This window comes from Colletotrichum tamarilloi, assembly GCF_030869305.1.
Source record: "Colletotrichum tamarilloi strain Tom-12 chromosome Unknown Scaffold_7.1, whole genome shotgun sequence".
NCBI classification, from domain to species: Eukaryota; Fungi; Ascomycota; class Sordariomycetes; order Glomerellales; family Glomerellaceae; genus Colletotrichum; species Colletotrichum tamarilloi.
Window position 1 is genome coordinate 982,915 of NW_026849390.1, and position 13,970 is coordinate 996,884.

Consider the following 13,970-nt stretch of genomic DNA (forward strand, 5'->3'; position numbering starts at 1 on the left):
TCGTTCCTTTCGACCGGTACCATGAAGTCTATTCCCTTAAGTGCTCGTCGCCACCGTTTTACGCGTATTGAAAGTCACGTAAATCGCAAGCAGACATGCATTCTCGACATTAAGGACCTCCTCAACTTCAATCCCTATTTATGATGGAAGCAGTCACTGGTGTGATAGTGGTCGTTATGGAAAAAGCTGGGCAGGCATTGTTCGATTGTATGCATCAATGGGTGCGGCTCCTGGGTTGTCAGAAACTGAACTGGCGTCTTCGCCGGCATATTCTTAGATAATGGTGCTTTGGTTGACCATAGTCACGAAGGCCTATACACTCGATCCCCAGAACACCACACATGTACTTTCACTTTCATGAGGGACTAACCTTGAGCCCGTGGATTGCCGTTCCCGGCTTACCTCCCACTGCCCAGCCCCTCATAAGGACAATCGCAATAAGTATCAGTAGCACCCCCAGGAGTAAGGTCCTGATCAGCGACGCCTGCTTTCTCCGATTCTCAACCACTTGAGCATCTATCTTGTACCATTCCCAACTCTTGATCGTATGGTACTCGTCCCTCAAGATAGGCCTCGCGGGATCCGGCATGATGTCAGCCAGGTCGATTTGTATCTTGAGGAGAAGTTTGACAAGCTTGGCCACCAAAGGGTTGGGGTGACCGGTGCGCTGTTGTTCTCGGACCTTGGGTGGTACGATGGTGAGGAACAGCTGTCGGCCGAACCATTGGAGATACCTGCCCATTCATGAGATATGCCATTGGCAGATGTCGGGGATGTTCAGTGAAACGTACCTTGGAAACCATAGTTCGGCAAACTGATCAACAACCCCCTTAGATATCACAGCCCCCTTGACTCTTTCTTCCTCACTGGTATACTTATCAAACGGCAGCTCCCGATACCACTTGTGAAAAGCCTCAAGTTCCTTCCAGTCCCTCGGGAAATTCACCCCAAAGCTCCTCGACCCGTCCTCTGGCTCCGACCGAAAGTGCGCACACGCCCTCTCGGCCCACGCCGGCCACGCCGCCGCCAGCTTGGGGTGTATGTCCCCGACCCTCGCCCCGACGAGGTCCCTCAGGTACGTCTCAAAGTACGCCGACCCGATGAGCGACATCTGGCCCTCCCAGGGGTGGCTGAACGTCCCCGGCGCATTCTTCCACACACCGGCGTGGATCTTATTGACCCTCTCGATGCCCTCGACGGCCTGCGGGGAGGCGCTACCGTACCACATCCAGTCGAGGAGCCGGTCCTGCGTCTCGTAGAAGCGCTGATGACCGCGGCGGAAGAGCTTGCCCGTGCTGTGGACTGCTGAGGCGCCCGCCGGCGTCTGCGTCAAGAGGATGAGGGTCGAGGTGTAGCCCATGGCGATGGCGAAGCTGGAGCCGGTGATGAAGGTCTAGGTCTGGATGATGCGGTCGTACTCGGTTTCTGGGTCGAGCTATGGCACGTCAATGAATTCGTTCCAGAATATTTGGATCTTATTGCTGCTTTTGTTGTTACCAACCTGGTCAAGATACGCCGATATCCACTTCCCTTTCCTCTCTGCCTCCGGTGGCCATTCTGGGACCGGCCTTTTGGATTCTGCCGGTGGTCTTGGTTGTCGTGGATGAGCTTCAAATTGACTTATGCTATCGGTTCCTGGAGGGAGATTCTTGGTGAGATCAAGCTTGTAGAAGCTCCTCTCGCGATTTCTCAAAACGGATTTCTCATCCATGACAACTGGCTAGGACGATCGAAGCTGATGTGCGGTACTTCTCAGTTACAAGTCTTCTACTTTTCTCTGAAAGGTTCTTGTCACAAAACTGTCAACTTTGGTCTCGAATGCGAATCTAATACACCGGTATTTGTATTCATATCCAATGTTCTGTCCGTTCGCAAATTCCGAGAAACCAGTTCATTCCGAAATCCTTGCCTCCCGTGATATAGGCGAAAGTTTCCCCATGGGAAGACACGAGGCATCTTTGTCCTAATTTTTGTTTGAGAAGTTCATGCTACAACAGAAACTCGATGGCCAGTCTGTGGGCAACGCACGATGTTGGCTTGGTCGAGGTGGCTTGACATGGGATGAAAAGCGAGCCAAGACCACGGGATGACCCTGCGGCAAGTCCTTCGGCAGCCTGACAACGGCAAAGAACAGACCCAAGAGCCCGTACGCCGCTTACATAGTTGCGATCGCCTAAAGATCGCTTCCTAGCCCGCCCAAACTGCTTACCTTTCTGTAAGGTAGAGTGCGGAACCTTTAAAACTCCGGCACAACCAAACTCTCGGTGTCGACCAACCATGCAGTGCCATAATGAGATATGTAGGGAAAACAGTTCATGGAATACATCGAACTAACTGCAAAAACAAATATTTTTGTAACTAATCAATGAGCCAATTGTTGGGCTCGGAAGCAACTTGCATCCGGGCATCGCCGACATGGCGACTGATTATGTATGTACAATGTATACTCTTCCCGGTTGATCTAGATTATATCATGGCATGTCTTAATCAAGGCTTGTTTGTCACATATTGTAAAACTTTGTAATAAAGCCTGCAGTTGCGATTAGAGTAGATGTTGATCTAATCCCAAGAGGAGCATTCAAGGAAGTGTGGCAAAGACCGCCGACACTACCGACGAATGGATTATAAGATGCAATCCATGTCTAGTGGCATCCATAACCACAAATCTTGTCATGAGAAAAGCCGATTGTTAAAATGCACCATCTAGCTTTGTCCACATTTTTCACCAAAAGGATTCGTACGTGTTAGGCTATCAGCCCATGGGCCCAGGCACGCCAGGGTACTCTGCAGGACCATCCCACAGTACACTTGCAACTTGAATCTGCCCAGAGCGGCAAAGCGGTCAGATCTCAGATGCAACCAAGCGAGAGCTGAAGACAGAGAAACCAATATCCAAGGCCTCATTCGCTGGGAGGAGGAGGGGGGAGCATAACACCTAGCCCGAACTTCAAAGGTTGCCGGGGTCTGTTGGACACCTCGACTTAAGGCCCAATCAGTGCAACCTGTTAGAGTCCAGCTGCAGATGCAGGTCTTGACTGTTGGGGCCTGAGCGGCTCGGTCGAACTTTTGATAGGGTCTTGGAGAGGACCTGATCCGTCAGGCCTAGATATTCCATGACCGACAGACTCAGTAGATGCAGCCCAGGCTGTATGGAAATTCAAAGATGGACAGCTGCAGGAACTTCGACTTGTAGGGAGAACAGGTAAAGAGATTGGCATCTGACTAAGGATTCTTTTCGCCCTGACAATTTTCTATTGACACATTTTCTTTTCGAACTGTTTATTTCCAAAATTGTGACTTATACAGAAGCATCTCTCACTGCGGTATGACCGACTCCTGCCCATCCGACGGCGGTTGCCTCTTCGCCTTATGCTCTTGCTTCAAGAGACGAGAGAAGCCGCGCCATGACGTTTCCGGGTCTCCTGCGACCGGCATTGACGTCCTACCAGCGTCACAACTGGCTGACGATGGGAAACTTGAGCCTACAGACCCCGAGGTCGTACGCCTTGTATCAGTACCAGGCGTCCCACGTGCGACATCATCTACTGGTATTGCGGATGACCCATCACTCCTTCCTGCTTCCAACGTTCCAGGGTCATCTGCATTGAACGGCTCTGCTCCAACCATTGATTTATGGCAGGAAGCATGCAAGAAGGTGGACGTCAAAACCCAGATATGGATCGCCAGTCTTCCTCCACCATTCAATGCTCAAGATCCTGCAGGTGAGCTGGCGGAGTTGGTCCGCACTAGCGAAGAGGAACACAAGCAAGAGGCGCTGAAGCTCAAGTCCGGCGACCGGGAGATTCTGTGGAGGGATTATGCGAACAAAGTTATGCCTGTGGTGACTGCAATTGGAGATATTGCTATCAACTTTGCCCCTGCGCCATCTAACGTCGTGTGGTCAGCTATCAAGGTGCTTCTGACGGTATGTATTGCAGCAAAGCATGAATTTACTTTGCCAACACTTTGATCTAATGATCTTGCAGACCCACGTATCTGAGCGCGAGGATCTTGTGGCTATCATGGGATGTACCGACATAGTCCTCTGCCTCGTGAGGCGTGGTCGAGTGTACGAGGAGGTCTACATTGGTTACTCCATGTCGCCTAGGCCGCTATATCAGGAAGACTTGATGACGAAGTTAGTTGAGGTATACACGAAATGCTTGGAGTTTCTTGCTTTTGTCCACGAAGAGATAAAGCATGGCGTTTCACGCCGATTCTTCAACACACTCGTCGACCCAGGCTACGGCAACAACCGTCTATCAACAGTAAAGGCACTTGAGCGTGAACTTGAGTTCGCAACTCTTCCTCGTAAGGCCAAAGCCGATGATAAGTGTCGAAGACTGCTTGAAAGTCTTGAAGAACCGATCAAGCGTACCGACAAGAATGTCAGATATATTCTTGAAGCGCTTAACAAGCAAGAAATAAACAAGGCTATGGAATACGCCAGTGACATTCCAGTCGGATCTCATCATAACGAGAAGGCCGAAAAAAGAACCGAGGGCACATGCGAATGGTTGGTCAGCCATCCTGAATTCCTTAAATGGGAAGACTCTGATTCCACTCCGGTGTTTTGGTTGCAAGGTAATAGTAAGTATCAAGACTCGAAGGCTGTTTTGTGTAACAACAAACTGACCACGGTTCTGCTCTACAGTCGGTACGGGCAAATCGTTCTTATCTTCGAAAGTGATTGATCATTATCGAATTCAGAAAACATTTACCAGCCAATCGCCCAGTCAGCCCAGCCTAGGCTTCGCCTTCTTCTACTGTAACAGCTCTGATCAGAATCGGCAAAGCATTAAATCCATTCTCCGAAGCTACATTCGACAACTAGGCGAGGTGACCGATCATCCTGAGAGCATTCATGAGACATTATTCAATCTATACCAGCGGAAACAAACTCAAAGCGATATCACGCTCCAGGAATGCGAGACAGCGTTGGTAGAGATGATAAACAGCTACCCTCGAACTGTTCTGATACTCGACGCATTGGATGAGTGCAAGAAAGACACGAGACGGCAGATTGTTCAGCTCTTCAAGCGTTTAGTGGAGAAAACCAATAGTTGTTTGAAGATATTCATCGCCAGCCGTCCAGAGCACGATATCAGTGACCATCTGAGGTCATTCCAAGAGCTGAGGGCGACGATCATAATCAACACTTCTGATAATCAGGGCGACATCGAGAAGTTTGTCCATACAGAGGTGGACAACTTCACTGTGGACTGGAGCCCTGAAACCAAGCAGGTTGTTAAAGAGAAGCTTGTGAAGAAGAGCAAGGGAATGTGAGTTCTAGCTCCCACACTATCCTTACCTACTTAAGCTGACTGGAAAAAAACTAGGTTCAGATGGACTTACCTGCAATGGGAACAGCTCAAGGAGTTCGAGACCAATACCACTGTCAAAGCCAGGCTTGGAGACCTTCCCAAAACTCTGACCAAAGCCTACGATGAGATTTGCGATAAACACGAACCTGAGAGCTTTGAGCGTTTCATGCTGCAGCGAGCGGTGAGATGGGTTATGTGCGCCCGCCGGCCGTTCGACAGTCGCACATTGCTGTCAGCCATTCAAGTGGAAAGCGAACAGATGCATGGAGACGGCATGAAAGCTCACGACAAGTCAGATCTCACCGAGAAAATGTTGGAGACTGTCTGTCAACATTTGATTGTGAGGGACCCCAAGCTCGAGGTCTGGAGGTTTTCCCATGCATCGGTCAGAGAATACTTTGAAGATAAGAAGAAAGAGCGGTGGGTCAAAGACGCACCAGCGGAGGTAGCAATTGTCTTGATCAACTGCTTGAGGGATTGCTGCGCAGCTTACTCCTCTATCTGGCCACCCTCAGATGTTGACGACGACGACGACGACTCACGGACCCTCCAGGAAGGCTGTGGCACGCATTCAGATAGTTGGTACGAGGCAGGAGGAGCGGACCTTGACCAACCTTTAGATCCTCGGCATCCGCTTCAAGCGTACATTCGACTGAACTGGCTCACACACACCCACGATCTTCCAGAACAAGATGACAGAGCTGAAGACGTAGCCCTTGCTTTAAAACAATTCCTGGGCGAAGAACGACCTCCGTGTTCATCGAAGGAGTATCAGGTATTTTGCAGCCGCGCCATCGAACCTGCTCAATGGCTTTTTTACACACCTATGTCGAAACAGGTCAGGCCAGTTACCAACTTCGCCTTTGGCATTGTGGCAATGGGACTTCATCGGTTCCTGCCTGAGTGGTGGAACGAAGGCCTCGACCTTCCCTCGTTGGTAAATGAGGAAGGTCTGGGCCTGCTGCAAATTGCCACCCATTTTGGCCACTACGACCTCTGTCAATTTCTAATCAGTCGGGGTTGTGACGTCAACGCATCTTTTGACGCCCTTGATTACGGCCCTCCGTTGTGGATATCAGTAAACCGACGAGAGATCGATGTCATGGAGCTGCTCCTCAAGAACGGTGCAAACATGGACTGCGTCCTCAAAGACCAAACTCTGGCTTGTCTGGCAGCGGAGAATGGATCTGGGTGCTGCACTATTCTACTGGAGAATGGTCTGGATCCCAACATGAAGTGTAATACCGATGATACCGGTGGATCGGGGGGGTGCCGTTTCGGTTGTGCCCTGTCGAGGGCTGCTTTTAATGGCGATCTCAACACCATTAAAGCCCTGCTTGACAAGGGAGCAGAAGTCAACCCGGAGAACCTCAAAGACAGCTATGGAAGTCCCCTGACTTCTGCCATATTCCATGGCCGTCTCGAAAGTGCTCGCTTTCTTCTAGAAAACGGTGCAAATGTCAACGACCAGTTCAGATACGGGAACTTTGGCTGTCCTCTGATTGCTGCTATACGCGTTGGAGAGCCCGAATGTGTTCGCCTTCTCCTAGAGCGCGAAGCCGATGTCAACGCCATGCCGGAAGGTGGCGAATATGGAAGTCCCCTGGCAGCTGCTGTATCGATGGCAGACGTGGATTTTGCTCGGTCACTGATTCAACATGGCGCTGACGCCAAGGCAGAGCTGAGGTTTGGAAAATATGGTAGTCCATTGGCAGCTGCTGTATGGAGGGGAGACGTGAATTGTGCTCGGTTACTGATTGAACATGGCGCTGAAGTCAATGCATATTTGGAGTTCGGAGAATATGGCAGTATTCTGTCTGCTGCAATATTCGGGTGGTCCTCGTCTGAGTCGTCTCTTGTTATGATCAAGTTTCTTGTTGAAGAAGCAAAGGCAGATTTAGCTCAGCTTGCCTTTGTACGGCCCAGGAGAAAGGAGGATATAATCTGGGAAACAAGGAGAGAGCGATACGGAAGTATCGACGGAGCAATGAGGCAAAGAACCAGATATCGAAAACGGCGACGCGAGATGGATATGACAGCGTATCTTGTACAGGAGCTCCAGATCGAGAGGCAAGTGTTGATCAGCCTCGGTATTCCCCGAAGGGACTTGCCACCCGATATAGATGCTACGGCCGACATCGAGTATGAAGAAACGGATATGTTTGATTGGCTTTTCGAGAGTGACTGGAAGAGTGGGAGCAGATCGTTTGGGTTCTGGTTGCGATGACTGCTGGACGCGCCCCATCGCACGCAAGATCGTTTTCAAGTTGTTTTGTGGGTGAAAGTTGATTCTCACTGGGATTTCACCGCCGCCTTTACCAAGGCTTTGATCTAAGACATTTTCGCTAAGAACATCTAGCTGGGGGAGACCATATTGTGATAGTTACTATTAGGTAGAATAGCAGATGTAGTGAGTTTCGTCGTTTGTTGTGGGGGCAAACTTTGTTAAAAATTTACCCAAAGCTTTCTACGATCTACGTGAATAAGACTGCAGTGTTGCTCCAAAGGCTGTCGGAGAAAAAGTCCATTACTGACTTGGTCGATCAGATGGCCGGAAGCTGAAGCCAAACCTCCTCCACAGCACCGTTCAGCTTTACAGAGGTCCCCGTTCCAGTCGTATCTACACTGAACTCCCAATCAGTAGACTCAACTCTGTACTCTTCAATGAGACTTTCCAAAGTCTGTGCCTGTTATTAGGAAGATAGACGTGGGATATCTATGTTATCAGATACTAGTGGGCATAACTATGATAAGAAGCACTTGAGGCAGTAAGAGCTGCAGCCCAGAGCACAGCCGTGGCGTATTATGAATCTTTATATGGGTGGTTTCACTGTGTAGACCCTCTGTTTCTTCAAATGGAATATCGCGAAGTGTGCCGCCTACACTCAAGGCCAGACTGGACAAGGCTCGCAATATTCCACTCAGGAATCATTTACGGTTCCTCAGACATTATGAGACTTTCTTAAGTGGCCACTGGACCGGCTGTGCCCTTTTTCAGAAACTTACATACGGTATGAACTAGTGGTATTCATGATAGAATTTGGATCGAGTCTGCTGTCCATTGATACTAAAATCCAGTTCCAGGGTCCTTTGTAGTCTAGCGCCAAGACTTCGCTGAAGAACAACGACCGACAGGGAGTAACCAACAACCAAGGACCAACCCTTCACACGAGAGGTCCCAATTGGACCGCATATGAAGTTGTGGATCATATCAACCAATTCTCGTACCCATCGGCCCTTCTGAGGGTCTCAACAGCGCCCTTGAACCCGAATCTGGAAACCAATTCTTGGAGCGACCCAGATTCTATTCAAGGTCTTAGCAACATGCTCGCTTTCTCCTGGATCACTGAGATGGGTAGGCATGCTCATACAGAGAAAGGAAACCGGATTCATAGTGTCAAACCAAACTTTCAGCGCACTCACGGCGGAACTCAGAAAGTCTCTGATGAGAACATGTTGCAGATTCAAGCCAGGATACTGTACCCGTGAGTTCATTTTGACTTCAGCTCTTGATGGTGAATGAGTGATCATACCCTTGCGCCGTTCGTGGACTTATACGGACTACGCTTGCAATCACTTCAAGGTTTACCCATAAGGAAATAAGCTTCTTTGGGCAGGTGAATACCTTATTTGGGTGGGGTAATATGAGGCAACGGTTCCATATCCTACAACTGGTTAGATCGATGCAATCCAATTCTCATGTGTCAGAGGCTCAGGGCTCACCAGATGCATAAGTCGCAGCAACTACACCGACTTCCAACAACCCAAGTAGACATTTGTACATCAATTCCGCCACTTCGTCTCTTTGACTACCTCTCACCACTCAGCGTGTTATCTACCACCCTCTACACTCCAAGTTCCTCTCCAAAAAGTCAGCCAAAATCCTCACAACTAATTTCACCATGTTCTCTCGCCTCTCCAAAACCGACAGCGCCAAACCTCTACTCAACACCGACCCCACAACCGCGTCCCAGCCCACCAGCCCCAAAAAATCTCTCTACCGCAGATTCCAAGACTCCAAGAAAGGCGAAATCTCAGACGCCGACGTCCTAAAGTACACGGGCATGAGCAAAGACGCTCTAAACGGGTGGGCGGCCGATCGTCCCGGCGTGGGCGGGAACAGGGCAGCGGGAAGCATCACGGCCGGCAGCCCGTCGGGCCTGGGTGGTATGATGGCCGAGACCGGGTACGGCGGCTGGGGTACGGACGCGAATGGGACGCCGAAGTTTCCGCCTGCGACGAAGTCTGAGATTCGAGAGTCTGACGACGAAGCGGCTGGGGTTGTGGCTAAGAAGTAAACAAAAGCGATATATTATAGGATAGATATGAAAGCTTGTAGTAGGAAAGGGCCACTAAACTCCAACTTCGCAGTCTCCTACCACCTCTCAATCAAATTCACCACGACGCCATATACACTTCAGATGCTCCTCCTACCCTCTCCTCACACCCTAGCCTCCCATAGACCGTGGCCAGAACCTCTGATCTGCTAGATGTAAAGAAGAGGTGCTGATTCATCGCTCTGCCCATCCACTCATCGTGAGCCACCTTAACTCACTCTTAGCAGGTACCTCACCCACCGCACCTCCCCCCTGAACACCTTACACACAACAATCCCATATATACCACCTCACCTCCATTCCCGTCACCAGCCAGCAGGCGCCCCCTCGGGGGTCAGGTCAAAACTGGCTGGTTGGCGGAGTGGTTGAAGCCCACGAACAGCCTACTCGGTGAAGGCTCAGAGGTCCCGTGTTCGAGTCCCAGCATGAGCACCAGAGATGTAGTCCCCATTCGCCACCGGGGGGGTGAACTCTTTTTTTTTTTTTTTTTTTTTTTAATTTTTGGGCATTTCTGATAGTTCGAACGAAGAGTTTACTTTACCCATGGTTGGGTGGGCATGCACTAATCTGGGAGCTCGAGGTGATGAAAACCTATCTCAGACTACCTGGACAGTCCGTCACATCAATCAATAGTATGTTATTTCATGCAATTGTGGTTGGTTGTTTGGTCTATGTATAAGCCGCTCACCACTCTCATTCGGCTTTCCCCCTCCCAAGATGTCTTACTAGTTTGTCGTGCCTACCGGCAAGCCTCATCACGCCTTAGGCCTACTCGAACCATTGATTTTGTGGTACCATCCTGCCTGCAACCAACACTCGCTCGTCTTAGATGTTAAGCAGCTACATAACTCTCAGTTGCGTGCTTCGCGCAAAATCTACCGCCACTTGAAGTGTTATCAACGTCCTCAACTTGCGACTCGTCATTTCCAGCCACTCTTATTTCCAGTTGTTCAATCCCGCCCAAGGATCACTGTTCTGTTGAGGCTGAGCTGACCGTGGGTGCGCACTAGAAGGGTAGGCACTTTGTGGGTTTTGCTGCGGATAGTTTTGGTGTTGCTGTTGCTGCTGTTGGTAATCCTGCTGGCCGTAGAAAGTCTGCTGAGGGCCCAATGGTGGAGGACCAGGAGGCGGAGGCGGCGGAACGAACCCGGCAGGCATTTGTTGCTGTTGTTGCTGTGGGTTAGGGAAACTGCCGTACTGCTGGTTCTGATTGAATGAGGTCTGCGTTGGCGGGGGCGAAGCCGGGCCTCGCAAGACAGTTGGGCCAAAAGTGGACTGGTGGGGAGGCGGTGATGTTGGGCCGGGAGTGCGGCCGTACTGACTCGGATTGTATGCTGGCTGGCCGTATGTATTCGCCGGCTGAGGCGTGTAAGATTGCGAGGTGGGAGGGGCGGCGAAGCTCGGGTATTGCTGCTGGTTCGGAGGCGGAGACTGAGGGACTTGGTACTGACCCGAAAAGTTGGTCTGGGGGTATCGCGGAGTCGAGTTGTTGGCGAAGTTCAAAGGCGACGGCGTTGGCCGGTTCGAGGCGGGCTTGGGTGACGACACAGGAGGCTCCATGGACATACGCTCCATCAAACCCCTCAGACGCTCGCGCTCCAGCTCAGCATGTGCGTCTTTACGAGTCGACCGCTCCTGCTCAATGCTGTTGAGGAGTTGAGCCCCCTCAGACCGCCTGTTGTTGACGAACGTATCGACGTTCTTCTCAAGGCTTTGTACGGTCTCCTTCATCTCAGCATACCAAGTCTTGGCACCTTGAAGACCAGCCTCCAGGTCGAGGAACTCCTGATACGCCCGCTTGTACTTGTTCATGACCGATGTCCTTTGGCGTTGCACTGTCTCGTACTTGCTCTGCTCCGAACGGACCCGCTTGTCCTGCAGCAGTGTGTTGAAGCTGGTTGTCAAGTCCTTCATCAAGGCGGACTGCTTGTGATTTGCCTGTAGCAATCTGTTCTGGTATGGCCGGAACTTTTCCAACTCTGACTGGAAGAGTTGGTTCTCGTAATTGGTTATTGACTTTTTGTTCAAAATCAGAATTTCCGAGATGTCGTCGTTGTGAACCTACGGATGTTAGTGCATTGTTCGGCTTTCTGCAAGGACTTCAATGAACAAACCTTTTCCTTGAGGTCTTTCAACACTTGATTGCGTTCTCTTTTGATCAGGTTCAACTTCTTCATGATCTCTTCCACTTTGTGGATTTGGTCAACGACACTCGGGCCCCCTTCGTCAAAGTCGACATCCAGCAGGTTTGGCTCGTTGCCCAAAGGACTCGTAACATTGCTCGATTTTCCGCGCACCTTGCTGACGGCATGTTGAAACAGGGACTCGATACTTCCGTGGGAGGCTGCCGCCCTCATCTCCTCGAATTCGACTTCATTTTGCCGTAATTTTGCCGCCAGTTGATTGTCGCTTCTCGCTGCCTCTTCCAACGCTTCTCGGTAGTTCCTGATATCGCTTCGCAGAGTTGATGTTAATCTCGAACTCGGTTGCTGGGTCCATTCGTTCTCGTATTTGGATCGCATCTTCTCGCACACACTTTCTTCCATATCCAGTTGTTTCGTGTTCTTATCCAGTGTGTTCACAATGATGTCCTTGTCGGATCTCAAGATATCGAAAATGGCAGCGGGATCTTCATGCCCCGCAACATCCTCACACCAAGTCCTGAACTCCTCATCTGGCATGATTTCTTGATCGACACCACCTTTGAGAACCTGCAGAGCGCCGGGAAGTCTCAAGTAGTCCAGACTTGCTGCCATTTCGCTGTTCGCCGTGTCCACTCGTTCCGTCTCAGCTCTGATCAACTTGGCCTTCTCCTCATCGTAAAGACTGGCCGATTCCGTCACAGCCAGGGGCACAATCTTGGAGAAAAGGTCGGGTCCAGTAATGCGCTGGATATCTTGGCCGGCGTAGAGCTCGCTGACAGGGATTGGTTTTGATGCAGGAAGCTTCGGGACGGGTGGAAGGCTGGCCTCCGCGGGTACGGTTTGATGGTAGATGAAATCGTTATCCTTGCTGAACTCTTTGAGTTTGTCCTGAACAGTCGACAAGTGCCGTTTACTAAACTCGACCAAAAGCCCACCAGTCTCGGCGCTGAGGTTCGAGCTCGGGGGTACTGAGCTTGGGAAATTGGCAGCGATGCGGCTTGCCTCCTTGCCCTGGGTTTCTGCAGCTTGAAGTCTCGCGACAGCAGTTCCATGCTGACCAGCTTCGTCATCGGCGAGGGCCTGATAGTACTGCGACATGGAGCTCAGGAGGTTGAATTTGACCTAAGTCTGTTAGCAGAGCCACAGCACATGGTTGTAAACCACCCCTGATGGGAGTCCCGAGACACTGTGCTCGCAATCCTTACCTGAACCATGAGAAGCCAGACTTTCTCAAATATGGCCCTATTGAAGTTGTCTTGGACACCCTCAACAGCTTGCCCGTACAAGTACGCTGCCTGGCTGGAGAGCTTGGCTAGCAAGGCCACCTTCTTCTGATCCGCCACTTGCTTCTCTAGGAAAACCTCTTGAGCCTGTGCCAACATGATTGAAATGAGAGTTTTGACGGTTTCGCGGCTAAGGTCGGACGAAGGTGCGTGGAGAAAGTTCTCGTTGATGTAAGTGAACATGCCGGCGGAGGCTTGAAAAGAGTGGTACGCGGCCTTGAGGCCCGACTCCTCGGATCTTGTTTGATGGGCGGCGTGACACGATAGGACGGCGGAGATGTTGAATATTATGGAAGCCTTTTCGAAGGCGAGCGAATATTGGGCCGTCGATTTATGTGTAAAGGCGTCAAACCTGCAAAACACTAGGGGTTAGAATGATCTAACGGCGCGTTGGGCCGCGAGACGCAGCAGGGGCAGCGGAAGAGATACCAGGTGAAGGAGATCTTGATGTGTTGCTCATCGACAGGAAAGCGCAAGTCGAGAAGCTCGAGCTGGCCGTAGTATCTGTAGAGCATATCGCGACCCGAGGTGCTGTCCTTGCCGGCGCCCCTCACGTCCTGTCGCAGACGATTGAGGGTGGCGCACTCCTCGGCATAGCGTTCAGGATCATCGCCGTATGTATCTCTGATGTAGTCCTTCAGCGGAGTGACCCAGTCGATTTCGTTTGTGGCCTTGAGAGGCGAGGAGATCATGGGCGACTGCGTCATTTTGAAAGAGGGCGACGAGGCCAGCTCCGGAGACGAGGTTTCGGCCCGGAGGAATCGCGGGGATGTCGCAGGGGACAGTGAATCGCAGTCGGAGGGGTGGTTTGCTGTGATGGGTAGCCTCGTTCAAATGTCTTGATGATTGGGTGGCATACGGGGCCTCTTTAGAGGTGGCCTT

At 51.0% G+C, this 13,970-nt stretch overlaps 4 protein-coding genes across 4 annotated transcripts; 2 read left to right on the forward strand and 2 right to left on the reverse strand.

Annotated features, from left to right (window-relative positions):
* Positions 1–355: 355 nt before the first annotated feature.
* Positions 356–1,711, reverse strand: CTAM01_03252 (uncharacterized protein; the record flags this gene model as incomplete). Its single annotated transcript, XM_060519288.1, has 3 exons — positions 356–734; positions 876–1,393; positions 1,502–1,711. The coding sequence occupies 3 exons, from the start codon at positions 1,709–1,711 to the stop codon at positions 356–358; spliced, it is 1,107 nt and encodes a 368-aa protein (XP_060386287.1).
* A 1,614-nt stretch (positions 1,712–3,325) lies between these two features.
* CTAM01_03253 (uncharacterized protein) lies at positions 3,326–7,551 on the forward strand (the record flags this gene model as incomplete). The annotated part of the gene is made up of 4 exons (XM_060519289.1): positions 3,326–3,925; positions 3,987–4,590; positions 4,655–5,282; positions 5,340–7,551. The coding sequence occupies 4 exons, from the start codon at positions 3,326–3,328 to the stop codon at positions 7,549–7,551; spliced, it is 4,044 nt and encodes a 1,347-aa protein (XP_060386288.1).
* A 1,675-nt stretch (positions 7,552–9,226) lies between these two features.
* CTAM01_03254 (uncharacterized protein) lies at positions 9,227–9,622 on the forward strand (the record flags this gene model as incomplete). Its single annotated transcript, XM_060519290.1, has 1 exon — positions 9,227–9,622. The coding sequence occupies one exon, from the start codon at positions 9,227–9,229 to the stop codon at positions 9,620–9,622; it is 396 nt and encodes a 131-aa protein (XP_060386289.1).
* A 975-nt stretch (positions 9,623–10,597) lies between these two features.
* On the reverse strand, positions 10,598–13,780 carry CTAM01_03255 (BRO1-like domain-containing protein; the record flags this gene model as incomplete). Its single annotated transcript, XM_060519291.1, has 4 exons — positions 10,598–11,722; positions 11,776–12,927; positions 13,011–13,440; positions 13,518–13,780. 4 exons carry the CDS (start codon positions 13,778–13,780, stop codon positions 10,598–10,600), a joined length of 2,970 nt encoding a protein of 989 aa, XP_060386290.1.
* Between the last annotated feature and the right edge of the window lie 190 nt (positions 13,781–13,970).